The 25,060-nt window shown below is 37.6% G+C and overlaps 1 protein-coding gene across 1 annotated transcript in view; it reads left to right on the top strand.

Annotated features, from left to right (window-relative positions):
- The window catches only part of PTPN21 (protein tyrosine phosphatase non-receptor type 21), a 129,508-nt gene that overhangs the window by 92,676 nt on the left and 11,772 nt on the right, over window positions 1-25,060 (top strand). Inside the window, exons 14-15 of the mRNA XM_036734453.1 lie at window positions 8,170-8,307; window positions 23,768-23,989. Of these exons, the coding sequence (XP_036590348.1) occupies window positions 8,170-8,307; window positions 23,768-23,989 (360 nt within the window). The remainder of the gene's footprint in view (window positions 1-8,169; window positions 8,308-23,767; window positions 23,990-25,060) is intronic.

The raw sequence follows: 25,060 nt of genomic DNA, 5'->3' as shown, positions 1-25,060 counted from the left end.
ATTTGTGGAGGTTTCTTCTCCCAGTTTGCCTTTTTATGTCTCTCATGAGTTTTGTATTTGAAGATCAAATTTTCCATTAAGTTCTGGCCTTTTCATCAGGAAGGTCTGGAATTCCCTTATTTCGTTGAATGTCCATCTCCTTGCCTGAAAAATTATGCTTAATTTTGCTGGGTAGTTGGTCCTTCGTTGTAGTCCCAGCTCCTTTGTCATTCAGAATATCATATTCCATTTTCTCCTGTCATTTAATGTAGAAGCTGAGAGATCCTGTGTGATCCTGACTGTAGTTCCATACTTGAATTGTTTCTTTTTGGCTGCTTGCAGTATTTTCTCCTTGACTTTGTAATTCTGAAATTTGGCTATATTTCTTGGTGTTTTCAATTTGGGATCTCTGTCAGGGGGCGGTCAGTGGATTCTTTCAATGACTGGTTTTAGGACCTCTGGGCAGTTATCTTTGATAATTTCTTCAAAGATACTGTCAGTGGTCTTTTTTTCATTATGGATTTCTGGTAGACCAATAATTCTTAAATTGTCTCTCCTGGATCTATTTTCCAGGTCAGTTGTTTTTCCAATCAGATATTTCACATTTTTTTTCTATTTTTTCATACTTTACATTTTGTTTGACTACTTCTTGATGCCTCATAGAGTCATCAGATTCCATTTTCTCAATTCTAATTTTTAAAGAGTTGCTGTCTTCATTTTGCTTTTGAGTCTCCTTTTCCAATTTGTTGATTTTACCTCTCAGGGTGTCATTTTCTCTGTTTAGATTCTAAATCTCCATAGCCATTTCGCCAATCTTATTTTTTAAGGACTTGATTTTGTCAGTGTTTTTTTTTTTTCCATTTTTTCTTTTACCTCCCTAATTTGGTTTTTAAAATCCTCCTTTAGCTCTTCCAGTAATGCTTTTTGGGCTTGAGAACAGTTCACATTCCATTTTCAGGTATCAGATGCGGGTGTAGTGTCATTGCTATACTCTTCCAAATTGGTATTTTGATCGTGCCTGTCTCCATAAAAAGAATCAATGGTCCTTGGTTTTTTCGTGTTCTTCTTCATGTTGGTTAGCCTTTTCCTGGCTTTACAATGAATTTCTGCTTTTGGGTCTCAGGGCTCTCTGTCCCAGGTTTCTTATTCTGGGGATTGTGAGTCTAGTTATTGGCTTTGTGAATTATAGCCTTCTCTTTCCTGAGGTGTGGGGGGAGGGGTCTGGCTGCCTGAAGTCTCCTTTTCTCCTGGGGTTGCTTTCCAGCACTGTTGCTCTTCAGCAATGGTCTCAGCTGTTTGTTGTTTGAGCTGGTGTCTGGCACTTCCCCTGGGGGAGCAAGGGTACATCTGGGCTCCTGGTGTTGATCCCTGCTGGCTCTGCCCCTCTGGGACACAGGAACTCCCAGTGCTCGGCCATTGAAGCCCCACTTCTGTCTCTTCTATTCCAGCGTTTTTTCCCAAGGAATTCTCTTGGTCTGGGGGTTAGGGATTAGAGCCATTTACCTGGCCCATTATGTCCCCATGGAAGTTCAAGAAGGCACGTTTCATACCTTTGGGCTGCAAGCCTCAGTAGTTGATGTCTCATGGCCGGTGGCATTGTGTTGCTGCCTCTCGTCGCTTCCACAGGCTGCCATCCTGTGTTGGGAGGCCTGGGGATCTCCGCCAGTTTCGGGTGCCCAACTTTCTCCCAGCCTGTCTCGCACGTTGGTTTCCACGGCTGCTTCTGCTTTGGTGCTGTCTAGAGCAGCTCCACATGCCGAGCATTCTCCCAGTCTATAGATTTGTCCTGTCGGCCTTTCGGACTCTCCTGGCTTGGAAATTTGCCTTACTCAGACTGCTCGCAGTTTCTAACTCTCTCATATCTGCTCAGATTCACTTTTTTATAGGAATCTGACAGAACTTGTGAGAGAGCTCCGGTAAGACACTGTTTTCACGTGGCCATCTTGGCTCCACCCCCCCAGTCGAAGCTGCTAGATCTTGTGCTATCCTGATTGTGTTTCCACAATACTCTGGTTTTTTCAGGCTCTTTACAGTATTTTCTCCTTGACCTGGGAATTCTGGAATTTGGCTACAATATTCCTAGGAGTTTTCTTTTTGGTATCTTTTTCAAGAGGCGATCAGTAGATTCTTTCAATTTCTATTTTACCCTCTGGTTCTTGAATATCAGGGCAATTTTCCTTGATAATTTCTTGAAAGATGATGTCTAAGCTCTTTTTTTGATCATGGCTTTCAGGTAGTCCAATAATTTTTAAATTCTCTCTCCTGTTTTCCAGGTCAGTTTTTCCAATGAGATATTTACCATTGTCTTCCATTTTTTCATTCTTTTGGTTCTGTTTTATAATTTCTTGATTTCTCCTAAAGTCACTAGCTTCCACGTGCTCCAGTCTAATTTTTATGGCAATATTTTCTTCAGTGGTCTTTTGGACTTCCTTTTCCATTTGGCTAATTCTGCTTTTTAAGGCATTCTTCTCCTCGTTGACTTTTTGGAGCTCTTTTGCCATTATGGTTAGTCTCTTTCTTAAGGTGTTATTTTCTTCCTTATTTTTTTGGGTCGCCTTTAGCAAGTTGTTGACTTGTTTTTCATGATTTTCTTGCATCACTCTCATTTCCCTTCCCAATTTTTCCTCTACTTATTTGATTTTCCAAATCCTTTTTGAGCTCTTCCATGATCTGAGACCAATTCATATTTTTCTTGGAGGCTTTGGATGTAGGATCTTTGACTTTGTTGACTTCTTCTGGTGGTATGTTTTGATCTTCTTTGTCACCAAAGAAAGATTCCTTAGTCTGAGTCCTTTTACCCTGCTTGCTCATTTTCCCAGCCAATTACTTGACTTTAGAGCTTTTTGTCAGGGTATGACTGCTTTCAGAGTGGAGAGTGCTTTGTCCCAAGCTTCAGGGGTTTTGCGCTGCTGTTTTCAGAGCTACTTTTGTTCTGAGGTGGTATGATGCTCCTCTCCTGGCCTGTGCTCCGGTCTGTGAGTGCAAGCACTCCTTTCTGCCGTGTAGCTACCAGGAGGATTCCCTTTTTACAGTCACCACAAAGCTCTGCCACACCAGCGCTCCTTCTCCACCAAGGACTGCTAACCAGGACTATGACCCAGATCCAAGCAGGGCAGAGCAAGAGAACCCTGCCACTGTGCCAGCAATGAGATCTCTGCACTCCTGCTGTGATCTGCCACTTGATTCCTCCCATCTTGTGGACCAGGGACTCCAGAAGCAGCTGCCAGAGCTTCCTGCTGCTGCCGCTGCACCACCTCCACTGCCCCAAGCCTGCAGCTGGACCACACACTTCTCTCACCCAGATCCAGCAGTTTTCCCACTCACCTGCTATGTTGCCTTTGGCATTTGTGGATTGAGAAGTCTGGTAACTGCTACTGCTCAGTGATGATTCAGGGCCCTTAGACCTGCTCCACCCAATCCCCTCTGCCATGGTCTGCCCTGGCGTGGTCCATGCTGGGCTGTGCTCAGCTCCCAGCATGGTGTGATAGACAGTTCCCAGAGACCATACAGGCCATCTTGGGCTGGAGACTTGTTTCATTCTGTCATTTTGTGGGTTTTGTAACTCTAGAATTTGTTCAGAGCCATTTTTTACAGGTGTTTGGAGGGGTTTGGGGGGGAGCTCAACTGAGTCCCTATTTTCGCGCCAACATCTTCCCTTTTCCCATTTCTTATGGCTCAATAATATCCCTTTATATTCATATACTATAATTTTTTAGTCATTCCTCAATTGATGGAAACCCCTTTGTTTCCTGTTCTTCACTACTATAAAAAGTGCTGCTATATCATTGTACATTATTATTGTATATTGGCTCCTTTTCTTCTTTCTTTGATCTTTTTAAAGTTATAAGCCTAATAGTGGCATTGCTATGTTAATGGATATATAAACGGTTTAGAGACTTTTGGGGGGATAGTTCCAAGTGTTTTCCAGAATGGTTAGAGCAATTTATATCTCTACCAGTTGTTCATTAGTGTGCTTGTCCTCCCACAGCTTCTCCAAGAATCTTTGCCAGTCTGAAGGGTTGGGACCTTAGAGTCGTTTTAATTAGCATTTCTCACATTAATAGTAGTTTGCAGAATTTTTTTCCCTATAAAATTGTTGGTAGTTTACATTTTTTCCTTTTGAGAACTGCCTCCATATTATTGGAAACATTTTTTGAGGTATTGACAGTTTACATTTCTTTTTCTTTTTTTTGGAGAATTGTTTAATAGGATTTGGCACATATTTTTCATAGAGTTGTAGATTGTTTATATTTCTTTTCTTGAGAGTTGCCTACATATCTTCTATCTATACCATTTATCTAATTGCAGAATGACTCTTGTTTTTATATATTTGAATCCATTTTCTATACATCTCACATATCCGACCTTATCACACTAGTTTGTTTCTTAAGGGAGATTTCTTAAAGTTCACTTTTCTCTTTGAATCATCCATTTTTAAAACATAACATTTTGGCAATGGATTACAGTGCAATGGTCAGAGCATTGGGCCTGGAATCAGGAAGACCTAAGTTCAAATCTCCTGAGATACTTACCAACTCTGGACAAGTCATTTAACTTCTATTTATGCCAGGTCACTCATCTGTAAAATGGGGGTGATGATCGCACCTGCCTCCCAGAGTGATTGGGGAGTTCAAATGAGATCTAATAATGAAGCATTCAGCACAGTCTCTGGCCCATAGCAAGCACTATATAAATGTTAGCTATTATCAGTTGTCATCTAGAGAGAGCGATTTTCTCACCAAACCAGTGAAATTCTTACATAGTGTGTTCTGTGTTAAGCTGTGATACAACTTAGCTTCTCTTTGGAACCTGAAATTTTGAAGTGACAGAAAACTCCAGGGTGTTCCTAAAGTCTGGACACATGGGCAAAAAGGCATGTTTTCAATTGGAATGTTGACAAATAACATCTTCAGTAGGATTTCCATCATTTGTGATGCAAAGGTTGATGTACTTTGCAAGATTCACAGGAACTCGATGCAATAACTCCACATTACTGTCAGTTTTAGCATGTTGACTGTTTACGAGTTCAATCACGTGTGTTACATCTGTGATTTTCATTGAGTACACCTTCTCCTTTAGCGTACCCCAGAACAAGAAGTCGCTGAACAACACAGAGTCTTTGGTGAAACAGTTAATGAGATTTCCTATGTGTCCAGACTTTAGGGACACCCTGTATTTTATTTCCAGTCTGAAGCAGTTTCTAATTTTTCAACGATCGTTTAGAACCAGCCTCAAAGTGCTGGTACTGTAACGGGCCAAGCATCCCATCCCCCTCATTTTATATAGAAGGAAACTGAGTTGTGGAAACGTTATAACTTGCTTAAGGTTAACCCACTGGTTAATGATAAAATCGAGTAGAGCTCTCTCAACTCTTCCAGGGGATGGGGGGGGCGCGGGGTAGGATGGGAAGAGAAGGGAATAAATGTTTGTGTTCGTCGTTCAGTCATTTCAGTCGTGTCCAACTGTTTTTGACCCATTTGGTATTTTCTTGGCAAGGATACGAGAGTATTTTGCCATTTCCTTCTCCTCTCATTTTACAGATGAGGAAACTGAGGTAAACGAGGCTAAGTGACTTGCCCAGGGTCACACAGCTAGTAAGTATTAGCTAGATTTGAACTCGGGAAGATGCGTCTTCCTGATTCCAGGCCTGGTGCTCTATCATTGTACCGCCTATGTACCAGGCACTGTGCCAAATGCTTTACAAATCTAATCTCATTTGATTCTCAAAACAACCCTGTGACATAGGTGCTGTTACTATTCTCATTTGATGGTCAAGGAAACAGAGGCGACCAGAAATTCAGTGACTTGCCAAGGATGACCCAGCCAGTCATTGCCTGAGGCCGTATTTGAACTCAGGTCTTCCTGACTCTGAGCCCAGTGCTCTCTCCTCTGTGCCACCTCACTGGTTCTTACAAGATTATAGGATAATCGATTGAGAGCTGGAAGGGACCTCGGAGATGGTCACATAGCTAGTAAGCGGCTAAAGTGAAATTTGAAACAAGGTTTTTCTGGCTCCTAAGTTGAGCCCTGTTTCCAGTGTCCCATGCTGCTTCTAGCCCAGCGTTCTTTCTTGAGGAATTTCTTTTAAAAGTTAGATTGTACTAGCTTTTTGAGTTGTATACCAACTCATGTTTCATGTAAATTTGTGGTCATGATATCAGTGAGTTGAACCTTGCTCCTCACCCCCACCCACCACTCTCTTCAAAAGGTTGTTTCCATAGAATAATTTTAATTTTCTTCTTATAGCTCTAGTTTCCTGTAATGCTCACCAATTCTTTGTATGCTGACATACTGTGTAGGCCAGGGATTCATAAAGGGGGTTCTGTGGATAGATTTCAAGTGAACTTGAATGGAGGAAAAAAATCATCTTTAGTTTCACTAACCTCTCCCCAAAATTTGGCATTTTCTCCTATTATTTAAAAAAACAACAACGCATGATGCTGAGAAGGGTCCATAGGCTTCACCAGACTTCCAAAAGGTTCCCTCTGCACGAATGTTAAGAATCCCCACACTAGATTGCATTGATTTAAATCATTTCCTCCCTTGCCTCTGACATCTCATTTTTCCTCTGCGTTGTTCTACGATCATAGCACTAGAATTTAATAGGCTTTTGGAGACCATCTGACCCAACTCCGTCATTTTGCAGATAAACATACTGAAGTCCAGGTGGGTAAAGTGAGATTTCCTAGTCTCACATAGGTAGTCCCCAGAGGCAGGATTTGAACCCTAAGGGAGCTATTGATAAGAAGAAAGCCCCCATATACTCAAATATTTATAGCAGTTTTTTTCATGATTGTTAAGAATTAAAAACAAAGTAGATGCCCATCATTTGGGGAATGGCTAAACAAATTGTGATATATTAATGCAATGAGATATTACTGTGCTATAAGAAATGATGTGTGCGATGAATATAGAGAAGCCTGGAAAGAGCTGTATGAACTGATGCATAATGAAGCAGGCAGAACCACGAAAACAGCATACACAGTCGCTACACCAAAAAATCACAAGCGAATGTAATAAAATGATAAAGATAAAGCAGGACTCAAATGAAGAGACATGAGAAGACGCCCCCAGCCGTCCCCTCAGGGAGGCAGGAGGTCCACACGTGGTGCACATAACCATGCTCTTGGACTTTATTGCCCTTTCTAAAAGTACTGTTTGTCATATAGCATGTCTCCCTGGGAGGGAGAGGAAGAAGGCTACTTGGGGTAATTATGGTGATCTAAGAAAGAGAAAATATCAATCAAAGTTTATAAGAAAAAGGGACCTTGGAGAACTGCTCTACGTGGCTAATTTTGCAGTTGAGGAGACATTATTTGTCTTTCCCAAGGTCACAGGCAAAATTTGTGGCAAAGCTTGGACTAGAATTCATGTCTACTGACTCCAGGTAGCATTCTTTCTATTATATATTTCCTGCTCCTCTCTCCAGCTGGTACCTTTTTTTTTTTTCAGGAAATCAAACACATTTAAAGATATTATCTCCATCCTCTTCCTAACTTGCAGTCATATTTTATTTTTATTTATATTGCATGGAAAGGCAAAATGACATACTTTGGTCATACAGCAAGTGTGTGGTTGATTTAAGACTAGAGTACAGTATGCCCAACAGTATCTCCAGTATAGAGAAAGAAAATGAACAGAAGTAGTGGTTCCCTTCCCCCTACCCCCTCCCCCATATTAGTTTTTTTAAAAATTTCAGCATGGAATTGCTTTTAAATTGGTTTTAAATAAGATCTTTACCAAAATCAAAACTCTGTCAGTGAGATATAGCTATATTATGCTTATCAGGTTTTAAAATTCTGGTGATACTATGTCTTGTGGAGGAATGCTGCTGGCTCACCTCCCCTTTCATTGCAACATAGCAGTGCAACCAAGGTGCATTTCAAAATCTCCTATCTGGAATGAAGTTGGGTCAGGGCTTTGACCTTGGGAAGAATGTGGCATCCACCTAATGAATCTAACTTAAGACATAAAGCACAAACATGTAGACAGAAACAGTGGAACACTCCCTTTGGTTTGTATGTCTGCAGAGAAACATTTAGTCTCTTCTGTCTAGCATTAAGTTCATTGAAATTTCATTTTTCTCTTTGGAGAGGTTTGTGTGTACAAATGTATAGGCATATGTGTGTTATGTTATTCTTATATGTTATGTGTTATATATATGTTAAATACATGTAAATTTTTCTATAGGGAATGAAAAAGAATCGAGCAGATGCAAAAAAATGTGGTCCTCTTAAACTGGCTGCTTTAAATGGATTATCCTTATCTAGAATGCCCTTGCCTGATGAAGGAAAGGAAGTACCTACCAGAGCAACCAATGATGAGAGGGTAAGTAGAAACCAGTTTTGATATTATGACTTCTACTTTAATGACGATAAAATAATGTGAAAAAGGATCTCTATAAAGTTTTATTAAATGCCATGGCTTTAACAAATCTGATAGCAACAATCTAGGATTTTGAAATTCTGTCATTTGGGCTTCAAATTTGGGCAGACTTAGAGATAATGTCATAAAAATTGTGAATTACTTAAAAGTAAGAATACCTTGTAAGATTTTGTTTGTGATTTTTATTCTATACCAGCCACCTAGGGCTATCTTTCTGTTTTATTTGATTTTTTAGCAATGGCTGGTAGCAGATGTGTTTAAGGAACTGTGAAAAAAAAAAGAAGCAAAAATGAGGCCATTTGAATGATTACTTTTTCTACTTCCATTCCAGTAATTTTTTCATTAAATACTATTTTTTTGTAATCTCATTTTTTATTTCAATTATATAGTTCTTTTGAGATAGATAATTTTTTGGTGAAACTTTTTTGAATAAATACTAGTCATGAGCTAGGCTAATATAAATGAATTTGCTTATATGCCAAGGTTGTTCTAGATATTTGCTATTATCTTTTATCTTTATTGTTTTTCATAGCATCAAATAAGAAAGCATTATTTTTAGAGTGACTGAATTAATCATATATTCTTCAACTTGCTCTTTTCTTGGAAAGTATTTTTTCTTCCTCTTTGCTCATAAAACTAACTCTTTGTACAACATTGCTATAGTCTAATCTTCAATTTAAAGCAGGAAATATTCTTTATCTTCCTAGCCAATGACTTATTTTCTGTTGTCTTTAATGTTTTATCTATGTGTCATATCATGTTTCATAGAATATTTTTCCAATGATGTTTTATTTTTCTTTTTGAAATTTAATTCATTTTTTGGTTATATTTTACGTTCTCAACTGTCTCCCTCCCCAACCCACAATAGACAAGGTCACCATTTGACACAGATACACACACACACACACACACATACATACATACATACATACATACATACATACATATTTAAAACACCAGGCATACCTCTGCTTATCAGTTCTTTCTCTGGAGGTGGATGGCATCTTCCTTCGTAGTTGATTTGAATATTTATAATACTCAGAATAACTTAGTCATTCACAGTTATTCTTCAAACAGTATTGCTATTACTGTACACAAAGTTCTCTTGGTTCTGTTCATTCCAGTCTTCATTGTTTTGTGCAAGTCTTTCCGTGTTCTGTTTTTCTAAAATCAACCTGCTCACCATTCCTTTTTTTTTAATTTTAATTTTAATTTTTAGTTTACAACACATGGTTCTACATAATTTTGAGTTCCAGATTTTCTCCCCTCCCTCCCCTCTCCCTCCCCAAGACGGCATGGAATCTCATATAACTACCACATATAACTTCGCATTGAATTAATTTATACACTAGTCAAGTTGTGGAGAAGAATTATGACCAATGGAATGAATCATGAGAAATAAGAAACAGAATAAAAAAAAAACCCCAAAAACAAAAACAAAAGAGAAGAGAAAAAGGCGAGCATGTAATGTGCTTCAATCTGCATTCAAACTTCACAGTTCTTTCTCTGGATATAGATAGCATTCTCCATCGTGAGTCCCTTGGAGTTGTCCTTGCACCTTGTGTTGCTGAGAAGAGTGAAGTCTGTTACGGTTGGTCCTCATGGAATCCATATATCTGTGGTTGTGCACAATGTTTTCCTGGCTCTGCTCCGCTCACTCAGCATTATGTCTTGTAGGTTTTTCCAGGTTGTTACGAAGTCCGTATCATCCCCATTTCTTATGGCACAATAGTATTCCATTACCTTCATATACCACAGCTGGTTCAGCCATTCCCCAATTGATGGGCATCCCTTTGATTTCCAATTCTTGGCTACCACAAAAAGAGCCACTATAAATATTTTTGTACATATGGGTCCTTTTCCTGCTTGTGTGATTTCTTTGGGATACAACCCTAGAAGTGGTACTGCTGGGTCAAAGGGTATGAACATTCCTATGGCCCTTTGGGTGTAGTTCCAAATTACTCTCCAAAATGGCTGGATCATCTCACAACTCCACCAGCAATGTAACAATGTTCCAATTTTCCCACATCCTCTCCAGCATTTATCATTTTCCTGTTTTGTTATTTTAGCCAATCTGACAGGACAGATGTGCTCACCATTCCTTACAGCACGGTAGTATTCCATCACAATCTATACCACAACTTGTTCAACCATTCCTCAATTGACAGGCAACCTGGCAATTTCCAGTTCTTTTCTTCCACAAAGAGAGCTGCTATAAATATTTTAGAACATATAGTTTCTTTTGCTTTTTCCCTGATCACCTTTGGAAACAGATCTAATAGTGGTACTGCTGGGTCAAAGGGTATAGGCAGTTTAATAACTCTTTGGGCATAATTTCAGATTGCTCTCCAAAATGGTTGGATCAATTCATAGTTCTATAGACAGTGTATTAGTGTCCCAATTTTTCCGCATCCCCTCCAACATTTGTCATTTCCCCCTTCTATCATTTTAGCCAATCTGGTAGGTGTGAGATGATATCTCAAAGTTGTTTTAATTTGCATTTACCTAATCATAGTGATCTAGAGCATTTTTTCACATGACTATATATATAAATATATGTAGCTTTGATTTGTTCATCCAAAAACTGCCTGTTCATATCCTTTGACCATTTATCAAATTGAGGAATAACTCATTCTTATAAATTTGACAAAATATATATTTGGGATATGAGACCTTTATCTGAGAAACTGTCTAAATTCCCTCCCCCCCAATTTTCTGCTTTCCTTCTAATCTTGGCTACATTAGTTTTATTTGCCTCCAACTCTTTTAATTTAATGTAATCAGGAGAGGATTCTGAGAAGATGGTAGAGTAGGTCAGAAAACTTTTGGCTCTCCAAATTTCCTCCACAAAAAAAGACTCTGGGGCCATCTTTAGTTGTCCTGATTTATATCTTTCCACTGGACCCAGATGGCTCTGGAGAGAAAGTGAGGCTGCTTACTTTGCATAGCCCTCCCTCACTTAAATCCAATTCACTTGCAAGTCATGGCGTCACCTTCCTGATGCCATGGTCCTCTTTGAGAAAAGGAAAAAGAACAACAACAGACAGACAGACAGAACATTGCTTTAGAGCAGCAGAAATAAACATGAGGTAAAGCAGTTGTCCTCCTAAGACAATTTGAGAAGACCCTAGGAAAGATCTGTCCTGGGAGGGGGGGTGAGATTTGGCCTGAGTGAAGTGAAAATACATCCAGGCCAACTGCATAATCAACAGACAACAAGTCCTGGGGGCAGCTGGGTTGAGAGGCAGCTTTAGCCTTAGAAACTTTCCTCTCACAAACAGTTGGGGGTCTCAGGGATAAGTAGGAGAAGACGACTGAAGAACCTTCCACTGTCAAGGGATGCCAAGCACAGGTATGCTGACTCAACATGTCCTGGGCTGTGGCTTCATGGAGAAGGAGCTAACACACACCTGGTGAGTACAGTGGTGAGGGGCAGGGATGCTGCTGGCTGTGGGCATTTGCAGGAGAACAGAGTTCTTGGTTTCAGTTCTGTGGCAGAGAGGACAGCTGTAGTTTGCAGCCCCCAGAGGGACCACAAGGAGCAAGATCACTTGCAGGTTAGTGTGGCTGGGGTCCCTAGCTGTGGCTTATGAATGAAGAGGAGAGCCCAAGTTTGGTTCCTTAGACAGATCTCATGAAATAACAATAAGAAAGACCTGAGGCTTTGGAGCATCATTCCATATACCTTGGGACTACAAACCACTACACTAATAGCTGCTAAAAACAAAATAAAACAAAAAAAATGAGTAAGCAAGGAGAAAGAACCCAACCATAGATAGTTACTATGGGGATAGAAAAGATCTGGGCTAATATTCAGAGGAAGATAATGGAGCTAAAAAAGCCACTTTTCTTTCAATGAGAAACGTCAAATGGTCCCAAGCACAAAAAGAGTTCTTAGAAGAACTTGGAAAAGTACTTTAAAAATCAAATAAGAGAGATTGAGGAAAAATTAGAAAAAAAAAATAAAAGCAATCCAAGAAAATCAAGAAAATTATGAAAAGAAAGTCAACCAACTAGAAATAGAGAATTAAAAACTTAAGGAAGAATAATTCCTTGAAAACTAGAATTGGGCAAAGGGAAGTCAATGACACTCTAAGACACCAAGAAATCATAAAACAAAATCAAAAGAATGAAAAAATTGAAGGGAAAGTGAAACATCTCATCAGAAAAACAATTGATCTGGAGAACAAATCAAGGTGAAATAATGTACGAATAGTTGAACTACCTACAAATTACAATAAAAAAAGAATCTTGATACAATATTACAAGAAATTATCCAGGAAAATTTCCCTGAAGTTCTAGAACAAGAAGGCAAAGCAGAAATAAGAAAACCCCACTGATCACCACCTGAAAGAGATCCCTGGAGGAAAACTTACAAGAATATCACAGCCAAGTTTCAAAGCTCCCAGATCAAGGAGAAAAATTGGAATCGCCAAAAAAAAAAAAAGAAATAATCTAAATATTATAGAGCTACAATAAAGATTACATAAGACTTAGCAGCTACTACATTGAAGGACCATAGGTCTTGGAACACTATATTCTATAGAGCAAAAGAAGTGGGGTTATGACCAAGAGTAATTTACCCAGCAAAGTTAAGTATAATCCTGAATGGAAAAAAAAGCATATTTGACAAATTCAAAGACTTTAAGGTTTTTGTGACCAAAACCCTAGAACCCAAGGGAAAATTCGACATATAACATCCAGGAGAAATATAAAGTAAACATTAAAGACCAATTATAAAGGGCTCAATAAAATCAAATTGCTTTGTGTATGTGAAAATATTAGCAGTATTCTTATGATTATCATCATTATAGAAGTAGTTTGAAAGAAAGGCATGGGCTGAGCTGAGTATGATGGGGTGATTCTAAGAAATAAAACTGTAGGGGAGAGATTAAAAAAGAGTAATTATCTCATACAAGTGAAGCATAAAAGGAAAAATTGATACAGAAGAAGCTAGTGGAGGGGGGGAGGGAGGGAGGTAGTGCTAGAACCTTACTCTGATCAGGAATGGATTAAAGAGGGAACAACATATATCTAGAAGGATATAAAAGTCTTAATTAAGAAAGAAATAAGATGGTAAGGAGCTAGGGTTGGAGGATAGAATAAAGGAGAGACTCCTCAAAGGAATAAGAGGGCAAAGTAGCAGGTAGAAGTAAAGCAGAGGAGTGAAGAGGGATAGGGTAAATAGGGTGAGAAGGTGAGGAAAAATAGGAAGGAGGAAAATACACAAGTAATTGTAGCTTAGGATGTGAATGGGATGAATTTACCCATAAAATGGAAATGAATAGCAGTTTAAGAATTTGAACTCAGCAATATGTTGCTTTCAGGAAACATAAAAATGAGAGATACACACAAAGATAAAATAGTAGAGTAGAATTTAATATGTAAAAAAAGCAGGGATAGTAATCATGGTTTCAGACAAAGTTGAAATTAAAATAGATTTAATCAAAAGTGAAAAATAGAGAAGCTATACTGTGTGTTCGACAATATTATTCAATATTGTTTTAGACTATTTAAAATACCTAGACAGTATAAAATACCTGAGCATATACCTGCCAAAACAGACATAGGAACTATATAAACATGAACATAAAACACTTTTTATACAAATATACTCAGATCTAAATTATCGAAGTTACATTTATAGTTCATGGTTAAGTAAAATCAATATAATTTTTTAAATGACATTTTTACCTAACTATTTATTCATTGTCACCCCAATTAAATTACTAAACATTATTTTATAGAGTTAGAAAAAATAATAACAGAGTTCATTCAGAAGAGCAAAAGTCAAAGAAGCCAGGGAAAACCTGCTTTGCCTTCTTGTTCTAGAACTTCAGGGAAATTTTCCTGGATAATTTCTTATAATATTGTATTGTGAAGAAAGTAGATTCAGTAGTATTAGACCTTAAACTATATTATGAGGTGAGAGCATTGTTGAAGTATTAAGAGAAAAATTTCGCTTATTTTAAATTAAAATTTTCTTGTATAAATAAAACCTATGTAGCCAAGAATCGAAGGAATGCAGAAAATTGGAGAAGAAAACTCTCATAGACAATTTCTCAGATAGGATGTGATTGGGTTGGAATATTGCTGTGGTGTAGGAAATGATGAGCTGGTTGATTTAGAAAAACATGGAAAGACTTGGACTTATGAAGGAAGATGCCATCCACCTTCAGAGAAATAGATGATAGGAAGAAATAAGCCTAGTATGGTCTTGCATATATGTGTATGAGTTATATATGTGTATGTTTGTAGATATATGTTCTATCTTTCTATCTATCTATATCTATCTGTATCTCTATATATCTATGCTTGATTGTAGCCTTTTTTAGGGTGGGGGGAAGGGAGGAGAAAAAAAATAAAGTAAAAAGTGCACAGCAGAGAACAAAAGAAAACCAAGAAGAACACAAAGAAATGCTGGGAAGCTTTGAAAACAATGTATGATATTTATTATGTAAGTTTCGTTGAAATAGAAATTTATTGTTTCATATTGAATCCTCTCTTATGGTATGCTGTATACATGGCAATGGTTTTTTTTCTTTTCTCATTTTGTATTTAAGTGTAAAATAAAAAATTTACAAACGAAGAAAAACAATTTAATGCAATCAAAATTATCCATTTTATATCTCACAGTGCTTCCTACCTTTTGTTCATAAATTCTTCTCCTGTCTATTAAGTCTGATAGGTAATATGTTTTATGTTCTGATTTACTTATTTCCCTTTCTATCTAGGTGAAGTATCCATTTTGATCTTATCTTGGTAAATGGTGTAAGATATTAGTCTACACCCAATTTCTGCCAGACTGGTTTCCAGTTTTCCCAACTTTTTTTTTTAAACACCAAATAGTGAATTCTTATCCTAAAAGCTCAAATCTTTACATTTGTCAAACAGAAGTTTATTGTAATCATTTACTACTGTGTATTGTACTTCTACTGTTTCACTAATCCACCTTTCTATTTCTTAGCCAGTACCAGATAGTTTTGATAATTACTGCCTTATAATATAAGATCTAGTACTACTAAACCTCCTTCTTTTACATTTTTTATTAATTCCTTTAATATTCTTGACCTTTTGTTCTTCCAAGTGAATTTTTAAAATTATTTTTTCCCAGCTCAATAAAATATATATATTTTTTTGGTAATTGGGATAGCATTGAATAAGTAGATTAGTTTAGGTAGAATCTTCATTTTTATTATATTGGCTCTGCCCATCCATGAACAATTAATATTTCTCCAATTATTTAAATATAACTTTTTGTATAAAAAGTGTTTTTTAATTAAGTTTATGTTATTCCAGGGTTTGCCTTTGCAGGTGTACTCCCAGGTATTTTATATTGTCTGCAGTTATTTTAAATGGTTTATCTCTTACTATCGCCTCTTGTAGGGTTTTGTGATGATATATAGAAATGTTGATGATTTATGTGGGTTTATTTTATATCCTACTACTTTACTAAAATTATTGTTTCAACTAGCTTTTTAGTTGAATCTCTAGGCTTTTCCAAACATATCATTATATCATCTGCAAAAGAGATAGTTTTATTACCTCATTGCCCATTCTGATTCCTTCAATTTCTTTTTCTTTTCTTATTGCTAGCTTTTCTCATACAAACATTGAATAATATTGGTGACAAGGGGTATCTTTGTTTCATTCTTGATCTTACTGGAAAGACCTCTAGCTTGTCCGCATTACAAATAATTCTTGTTGATGGTTTTAGGTAGATGCTTCTTATCATTTTAAGGAGAAATCCATTTATACCTATGCTTTCAAGTAGTAACAGAAATGAGAGTTGTGTTTTGTCAAAAGCTTTTTCCGCATCTATTGATATAGTCATATGATTTTTGTTACTTTTGTTATTGATATGTAACCAGTTATCTTTAATAATTTTCCTTATGGTAATCCATCCCTACATTCCTGGTATAAATCCCACTTGGTCACAATGTATAATCTTTGTGTTATATTGTTGCAGTGTCCTAGCTAATATTTTATTTAGGATTTTTGCATCACATTCATCAGTGAAATTGGTCTGTAATTTTCTTTCTCTATTTTTGTTCTTCCTACTTTAGGTATCAGTACCATATTTGTTTCATAAAAGGATTTATTGGGATTCCTTCTTTGCCTATTATTTATTTAATATTGGAATTAACTGTTCTTTAAATGTTTGGTAGAATTTACTTGTAAATCCATTTGGTCCTGATGATTTTTTTTTCTTTTTTAAAAAATTTAATTTATTTAATATATTTAGTTTTCAGCATTGATTTTCACAGTAGTTTGAATTACGAATTTTCTCCCCGTTTCTACCCTCCTGCCCACTCCAAGATGGCATATATTCTGGTTGCCCCATTCCCCAGTGAGCCCTCCCTTCTGTCACCCCACTTCCCCTCCCATCCCCCTTTCCCTTCTTCTGTTGTAGAGCAAGATAAATTTCTACGCCCCATTGCCTGTGTATCTTATTTCCTAGTTGCATGCAAAAACTTTTTTTTGTTGTTTTTAAATGTCTGTTTTTAAAACTCTGAGTTCCATATTCTCTCACCTCTTCCCTCCCCACCCACCCTCCCTAAGAAGGCAAGCAATTCAACATAGGCCACATGTGTATCATTATGTAAATCCCTTCCACAATACTCATGTTGTGAAAGATTAACTATGTTTTGCTCCTTCCTAACCTATCCCCCTTTATTGAATTTGCTCCCTTGACCCTGTCCCTTTTCGCAAGTGTTTGTTTTTGATTACCTCCTCCCCCTGTCTGTCCTCCCTTCTATCGTCCCCCCTTTTTTATCTTCTTCCTCCTTCTTTCCTGTGGGGTAAGATACCCAGTCGAGTGTGTATGGTATTCCCTCCTCAGGTCAAATCCGATATGAGCAAGATTTACTCATTCCTCCTCACCTGCCCCCTCTTCCCTTCCTACAGAACTGCTTTTTCTTGCCACTTTTATGAGAGATAATTTACCCCATTCTATCTCTCCCTTTCCCCCTCTCTCAATATATTCCTCTCTTATCCCTTATCCTTTAATTTGATTTTGTTTTCTTAGATATCATCCCTTCATATTCAACTCACCCTGTGCCCTCTGTGTGTGTGTGTATATACATATACACACACATACATATATATATGTATATATACCTATACATATATATGTATGTATATATACACACCTACAAATATACATACATTGACACACACATATGTGTATATATATATACACATACACACATATACATATCTATATCTATATATACACACACGTATATGCATATTCCTTTCAGCTACTATGATACTGAGGTCTCATGAATCATACACATCATCTTTCCATGTAGGAATGTAAACAAAACAGTTCAGCTTTAGTAAGTCCCTTGCGATTCCTTTTTCTTGATGACCTTTCCATGCTTCTCTTGATTCTTGTGTTTGAAAGTCAGATTTTCTATTCAGCTCTGGTCTTTTCACTGAGAAAGCTTGAAAGCCCTCTATTTTATTGAAAGTCCATATTTTGCCTTGGAGCATGATACTCAGTTTTGCTGGGAAGGTGATTCTTGGTTTTAATCCTAGGTCCATTGACCTCCGGAATATCATATTCCAAGCCCTTCGATCTCTTAATGTAGAAGCTGCCAGATCTTGGGTTATTCTGATTGTGTTTCCACACTACTCAAATTGTTTCTTTCTGGCTGATTGCAGTATTTTCTCCTTGATCTGGGAGCTCTGGAATTTGGCAACAATATTCCTAGGAGATTTCTTTTTGGGATCTATTTGAGGAGGCGATCAGTGGATTCTTTCAATTTCTATTTTGCCCTGTGGCTCTAGAATATCAGGGCAGTTCTCCTTGATAATTTCTTGAAAGATGATATCTAGACTCTTTTTGTGATCATGGCTTTCAGGTAGTCCAATAATTTTTAAATTATCTCTCTTGGATCTATTTTCCACTTTTCCATTCCTTTGGTTCTGTTTTATAATATCTTGATTTCTCATCAAGTCACTAGCTTACACTTGCTCCAATCTCATTTTTAAGGTAGTATTTTCTTCAGTGGTCTTTTGGACCTCCTTTTCCATTTGGCTATTTCTGCCTTTCAAGGCATTCTTCTCCTCATTGGCTTTTTGGAGCTCTTTTGCCATTTGAGTTAGTCTATTTTTTAAGGTGTTGTTTTCTTCAGTGTATTTTTCAGTATTTTTTTGGGTCTCCTTTAGCAAGTCATTGACTTGTTTTTCATGGTTTTTTTGCATCCTTCTCATTTCTCTTCCCAATTTTTCCTCTACTTCTCTAACTTGCTTTTCCAAATCCTTTTTGAGCTCTTCCATGGCCTGAGACCAGTTCATGTTTTTCTTGGAGGCTTTTGTTGTTGGCTCTTTGGCTTTGTTGACTTCTTCTGTCTGTATGTTTTGGTCTTCTTTGTCACCAAAGAAAGATTCCAAAGTCTGAGACTGAATCTGGGTGCGTTTTCGCTGCCTGGCCATGTTCCCAGCCAACTTACTTGACCCTTGAGTTTTTTGTTGGGGTATGACTGCTTGTAGAGTAAAGAGTACTTTGTTCCAAGCTTGAGGGGATGCCCTGTCACACCAGCACTCCTCCTTCCCCAAGAACCCCCAGCTCGGACTGGACTTAGATCTTCAGTAGGCTCTGCACTCCTGCTCTGATCCACCACTTAATCCCTCCCACCAGGTGGGCCTGGGGCCGGAAGCAACTGCAGCTGTAGTTCTGTAGCTGCTGCATCTCCACTGCCCCCGGGGCGGTGGCCTAACCGAGAACTCCTTTCACTCTGTCCCCAGCAGCTTTTCCCACTAACCTTCTCTGTTGTCTTTGGTGTTTGTGGGTTGAGAAGTCTGGTAACTACTGCAGCTCAATGATTCAGGGCGCTAGGGCACGCTCCGCCTGGCTCCTGGTCTGGTTGGTCAGCGCTGCCCTCGCTGGGCTCTGCTCTGCTTGGCTCCCAGCTCCATGTGGGATAGACCTTACCCAGAGACCATCCAGGATATCCTGGGCTAGAGCCCTGCTTCCCTCTGCTATTTTGTGGGTTCTGCAGTTCTTCTCTGTTGTCTTTGGTGTTTGCGGGTTGAGAAGTCTTGCAACTGCCACAGCTCACTGATTCAGGGTGCTAGGGCCCACTCCGCCTGGCTTCTGGTCTGATTGGTCCACATGGTCCATGCTGGGCTCTGTTCCACTCCCCTCCCAGCTCCGTGCGGGATAGACCTCACCCAGCAACCATCCAGGCTGTCCTGGGCTGGATCCCTGCTTCTCTCTGCTATTTTGTGGGTTCTGCAGTTCTAGAATTGGTTCAGAGCCATTTTTTATAGGTTTTTGGAGGGACTTGGCGGGGAGCTCACGCTAGTCCCTGCTTTCCAGCCGCCATCTTGGCTCCATCCCCTATCACCTTCTTTCTTAAAAAAAAAAAAGAAAGAAAAAACATATTAACCAGTGGTTTATCTTTTCTGTTGTTTTGTTTTTTCATAAAACCAACTCCTAGTTTTATTTATTAGTTCATTGATTTTCTTCCCTGAAAATTTTTACTAATCTTACCTTTAATTTTTAGGATTTCAAATTTGATGTTTAATTGTAGATTTTTAATTTGTTCTTTTTAAAAATTGCACACCAATCTCATATTCTATGGTTTCTCTATTTCATTGACATAAGCATTTAGAGATACAAATTTTCCTCTAATTACTGCTTTTGCTGTATCCCATAGGTTTCAGTATGTTGTCTCATTATTATCATTGTCTTTAATAAAATTGTTTATTGTTTCTATGACTTGTTCTTTAACCCATTCATTCTTTAAGATTAGGTTATTTAGTCTCCAGTTAATTTTTAATCTGTGTTTCCATGGTCCCTTATTAAATATTTTCATTGCCTTATGATCTGAAAAGCATGCATTTAGTATTTCTGCTTTTCTACCTTTAACTATAAAGTTTTTATGCCCTAACGTGTGGTTAATTTTTGTAAAGGCACCATATACTACTGAGAAAAAGGTATATTCCATTCTATTCCCATTCAGTTCTTTCTAGATAGTTATCATATCATATCTAGTTTATCTAAGATTCTATTTGTCTTCTTTTTTCTTGTTTATTTTTTGTTTAGATTTATCTAGTTCTGAGAGGGGAAGGTTGAAATCCTCCATTATTATGTTCTGCTATCTATTTCCTCCTGTAATTCATTTAGCTTTTTTTTTTCAGAATTTGGATGCCATAACATTTGATGCATATATGTTTTGTACTGGTATTATCTCATTATCTATGGTGCCTTTTCTCATAATGTAGTTTCACTGTTTATCTTTTTTAATTAAATTGATTTTAGCTTTAACTGTGTCTGAGATCATGATTGCTACCCATGCTTTTTTTGCATCAGCTGAAGCATAATAAATTTTACTCCGGCCTTCTATTTTTACTCTATGTGTATCTCTCATGTTTAAATATGTTTATTGTAAACAACATATTGTAGGATTCTGGTTTTTAATCCATTCTGCTATCTGTTTCTGTTTCATAGGTGAGTTCATCCCATTCATATTTAAAGTTATAATTACTAGTTGTGTATTTTCCTTCATCCTATTTTTCTTCACTGTTTATCCTTCTCTCCCTTTCTTTTTACCCTATCCCTCCTCAGATGTCTAATTTATGTCTCACCAGGGTTTCCTTACTCTCCGCCCCTTCTAAGAATCCCTCCTTTATCCTCTCCCCTTATTCTTCCATTCCTTAATCTAGTAATACATCTAAGAATCCTTCCCTTATCCCCCTACTCTTTTATTTCTAAATTTGTGTGCCCCTCTAAGAGTCCTTCCCTTGTCCTATCCCCTTCCTCCTATTTTTTTGTAAGTTAAGAAGACTTTTATACCCTTCTAGATATATATGTTATTCTTTCTTTAACACAGTTAAACTGCAAATAATGTTCTAGCACTAGCAGCCTTCCATTCCTTCCTTCCTTCCTCCACTGTAACAGTTCTTTCATTCACACCTCTTTTGTATGAGGTAATTGCTTCATTTTGCCTCTTCCTACCCAACTTTATTTTTTAGGATCATCCCTTCATACTCAATTCAACTCCAAGCCTTCTATGTATATATGCTCTTACTACCTCGTAATAACTACCCTAGTAATAACATTTTTAAGAGTTATAGATAATGTTTTCCCATATAAGAAGTAAACAGTTTGAACTTATATGTTCCTCCTAATTCTTATAGGTCAGATTTTCTGTTCAGTTCTAGTCTTTTCCTCACAAATACTTGAAAGTCCTTTGATTCATTAAATGTGAATTTTTTTTCCCCATGCAGAATTACACTCAGCTTTGCTGGGTACACTATTCTCTGTTACAAACCCAGCTCCTTTGCTTTTCTGGATATCTTGTTCCATGTCAGTTGTTCTTTTAATGTAGAAGCTGCTAAATTTTAGTTATTCTGATGTAGCTCCACAGTATTTAAATTGTTGTTTTGTAGTTGCTTGTGATATTTTCTCCTTCACTTTGGGGCTTTGACATTTAGTTATATTTCTGTGAAATCTTGGAATCTCAGGTGGTGATCAGTAGATTTTTTTTTATCTATTTTGCCCTCTGGTTCTAAAACTTCAGGGCAATTTTCCATAGTAATTTCTTGAAGTACAGTGTTTAAATTTTTTTTATCATAACTTTCATGTAGTCCAACAATTCTCATTATCTTTCCTTGATCTGTTTTCCAGGTTAGTTGTTTTTCTAATGAAATATTTCACATTCTTTTTCATTTCTTCATTTTTTTGATTTTGTTTTATTATTTCTTGGTGTCTTATGAAGTCATTAACTTCCCCTTACCCAATTCTAATTTTTAAAGAGTTATTTTCTTCCATAAGATTTTGATCTCTTTTCCAGTTGGTTGACTTTCTTGATTTTTTTTGCATTACTCTTATTTTTTCTCTAATTTTTCCTCAGCCTCTCTTATTTGACTTTTAAAGTTTTTTTTTAAGCTCTTCTGAGAACTCTTTTTTGGGCTTATGGTCATTTTACATTTTTCCTTCAAGTAAAAGTAGCTGTTTTGACTTCACTGTCTTCTGAATTTGAAGCCAGATCTCTCTGTAACAATAGTAGCTATCTGTGGTCAAATTCTTTCTCATTTGTTTACCATTTTCCCCCCAGCAGCTTATTTCTTGGCTGTTAACTTGGTATTAGAGTCAAGCTCTAGTCCTAAGGTGTGGAGGATAATGTTTCAAGCTTCAGGTTTTTGTTTTATTGTTTTCTGAGTTCGATCTGAGGGCCTGACCTCAGGTACTCCTCTCTGTCCCTGAGTTGCGATCATGGCCTCCAGTAATGTTGTCACCACAAAAACTCACTCCCTTAGCTTCCTCCCTCAGTGGCAAGCTTCAGCTTCCCTCTCTACCCTGCAATCAAAAACAAGAACTCTGTTTTCCTGTGAGTGACAGCCAGTAGGGCCCCACCCTCTGTAACCACACTCACTAGTGTGTGCGCGCTCTCCCTTGCTCACCACAGCCTGGGACTGTATCTGGTCAGTGCACCTGTGTCCCATTCCAACACTAGAGGAGGGCTCCTACAATCTTCCTCTGATCACATGTCTAATCCCCACAGTATTCATGGGGAGAAAGTTCCTGAAGCTGAGGCTGTTGCCAATTCAGCTACCCTCAGAGCTTGTTGATTCAGGGGTATCTTCCCGGGGGTGTCTACATTTCACTCTGACAGACCACCTCCCCAGGAAATCGGGTCTTTCCTAATGTCCTCCCAAATTGTCTTAGGCTGACAACTGCTTTACCTTGACTTTTAACTATTTCTGCCACTCTAGATTTCACTTTGAGACATTATTTTAAATTATTTGGGGAATTTGAGTCAGGTAAATTCCTGCCCCATTCTGCCATCTCCCCAGAATCCTCCTCATGTTGCAAAGAATCTTAAAACTAGAAGGAGTTTCAGAGGTTTTCTGGCTCAACTCTCATTCCAGCCTAAAGCATAAATACCTTCTGTAACATCCCCGAAATTGGTCACTCTAAATCTGCTTGGAATGGGACTGTTGAGGCGGCTAATTCCATTTTTTGATAGCTCTTATAAAGTTTTCTGTTGTGTTGAACTGAAATTTACCACCCTGTTCCTCCAAACTACTGATGTTAGCTCCACTCTCAAGTCTAAGCAGAACAAGTCTAAACCCTTGTCTTCATGTCAACCATATAAACCAAAGATTACTGTCGTAGTTCTCCTAAGCCTTTTCCAGGTTAAACATCTCCAGTTAATCCAGCCTTATTTTGTATGTCATGTTCTTCATTTCCCTCAAAGTTTTATTGTACATTTTTCCTTGTGTTTTAAATAGAATCATTTTTTCCATTAAAATGATGCTAGGTACATGGGCATAACTGAAAACTATCCTCTTTTCTGTTAATTCTTTTTAAATAAAGATTTGAGATTGGACTCATTAAAGGTGAACACTTTCACATCATTCAGTGTAATCTTTTTTTTTTTTTCAGTGTAAAATTCTGGAACAGCGGTTAGAACAGGGAATGGTATTCACAGAATATGAACGCATTCTAAAAAAGCGACGGATAGATGGGGAATGCGCAATAGCACGACTCCCAGACAATGCAGAGAGAAACAGATTCCAAGATGTGCTGCCCTATGATGATACCAGAGTGGAACTGGTCCCAACCAAAGAAAACAATACTGGTTATATCAATGCATCACATATTAAGGTGAGATGAAAACTGATGGTAAATAGATTTTTATAAATGATGGTAAGGTGATAGGGGCAAGGGATAGAGACTGGACCTGGTATTTAATTGGTAGAGGAAATTCTCGAGTGAGGAAACTTTCTCTACTAATGCATGTGTGTGCCTTTTATGTAATTTATAGTCTTAGAGAGTTTCCTAGGGCAGTGAGAGTTTAAGTGACTTGTTCAAAGTTACACAGCAAATATGTTTCAGAGCTGGCACTTGAACCTAGGTCTTCCTCGTTTTGAGGTCAGCTATCCACTGTCTTTATCCACTACATCTTTCTGCTAATGTGACAGTTATAATAATATGTTTTCATGTAGCCTGTTAAAATTTGCAGAATGCATTCCTCACAAAAATTGATGAAAGTAAGTGTAGTGTTTTATTATCTTCATTGTACAAAGGAGAAAACAGAAAAACAGAGTATTTATAAATGACTCGCCATGACTAGTAGATATTCAGCCAAAAGTTTCTAAATGTATTACAAATATTAATTTTTTAGTATTAAAAGTTTCCTTCTAAGGCAAATGGCTATTATTATGATCTTTGATTTACAAATGAGTAAACCCTTAAACCAAAATCAAATCTTGTTCAAGAGAATACTTGTAAGTAAAGTTATGTCTGTTTGATATGTGGCACAGTAGTCTGCTTCCCAGGTAAGTACTGTGAACTCAAGGGATGTTTAGAAGATTTTTGCCCCATATCCAAGAATAAAACCTTGGCTTTTAATCCATGTTTCTGTGCTCCTAGTAACTTAAAACCTTTATTCCAGGTATAGTTTGTCTCATGCATGTCCACGCATGCATTTTCATGTATTTGGACAAGGGTACCTCAGAGTTAATCTTGGTGATCATGGAAGCCATTCTCTCAGAGGGTACAGACTGTTCTGTGATGGCATACCTTCACATGCTGCCCATAATCATTCCAGAACATCATTTGACTCTTTGAAGAAGCAGTGCTACCTACTTCCTGGAGACAACAGTGTTATGCCACCCAACCATAGTAATGTCAGAATCATTAAAATGGAAGGGAAAAAAAAAAGATGACTCATAA

Source organism: Trichosurus vulpecula, chromosome 8 (genome assembly GCF_011100635.1).
Source record: "Trichosurus vulpecula isolate mTriVul1 chromosome 8, mTriVul1.pri, whole genome shotgun sequence".
In the NCBI taxonomy this organism is placed as follows: domain Eukaryota; kingdom Metazoa; phylum Chordata; class Mammalia; order Diprotodontia; family Phalangeridae; genus Trichosurus; species Trichosurus vulpecula.
This window is presented reverse-complemented; position numbering and strand designations above follow the sequence as displayed.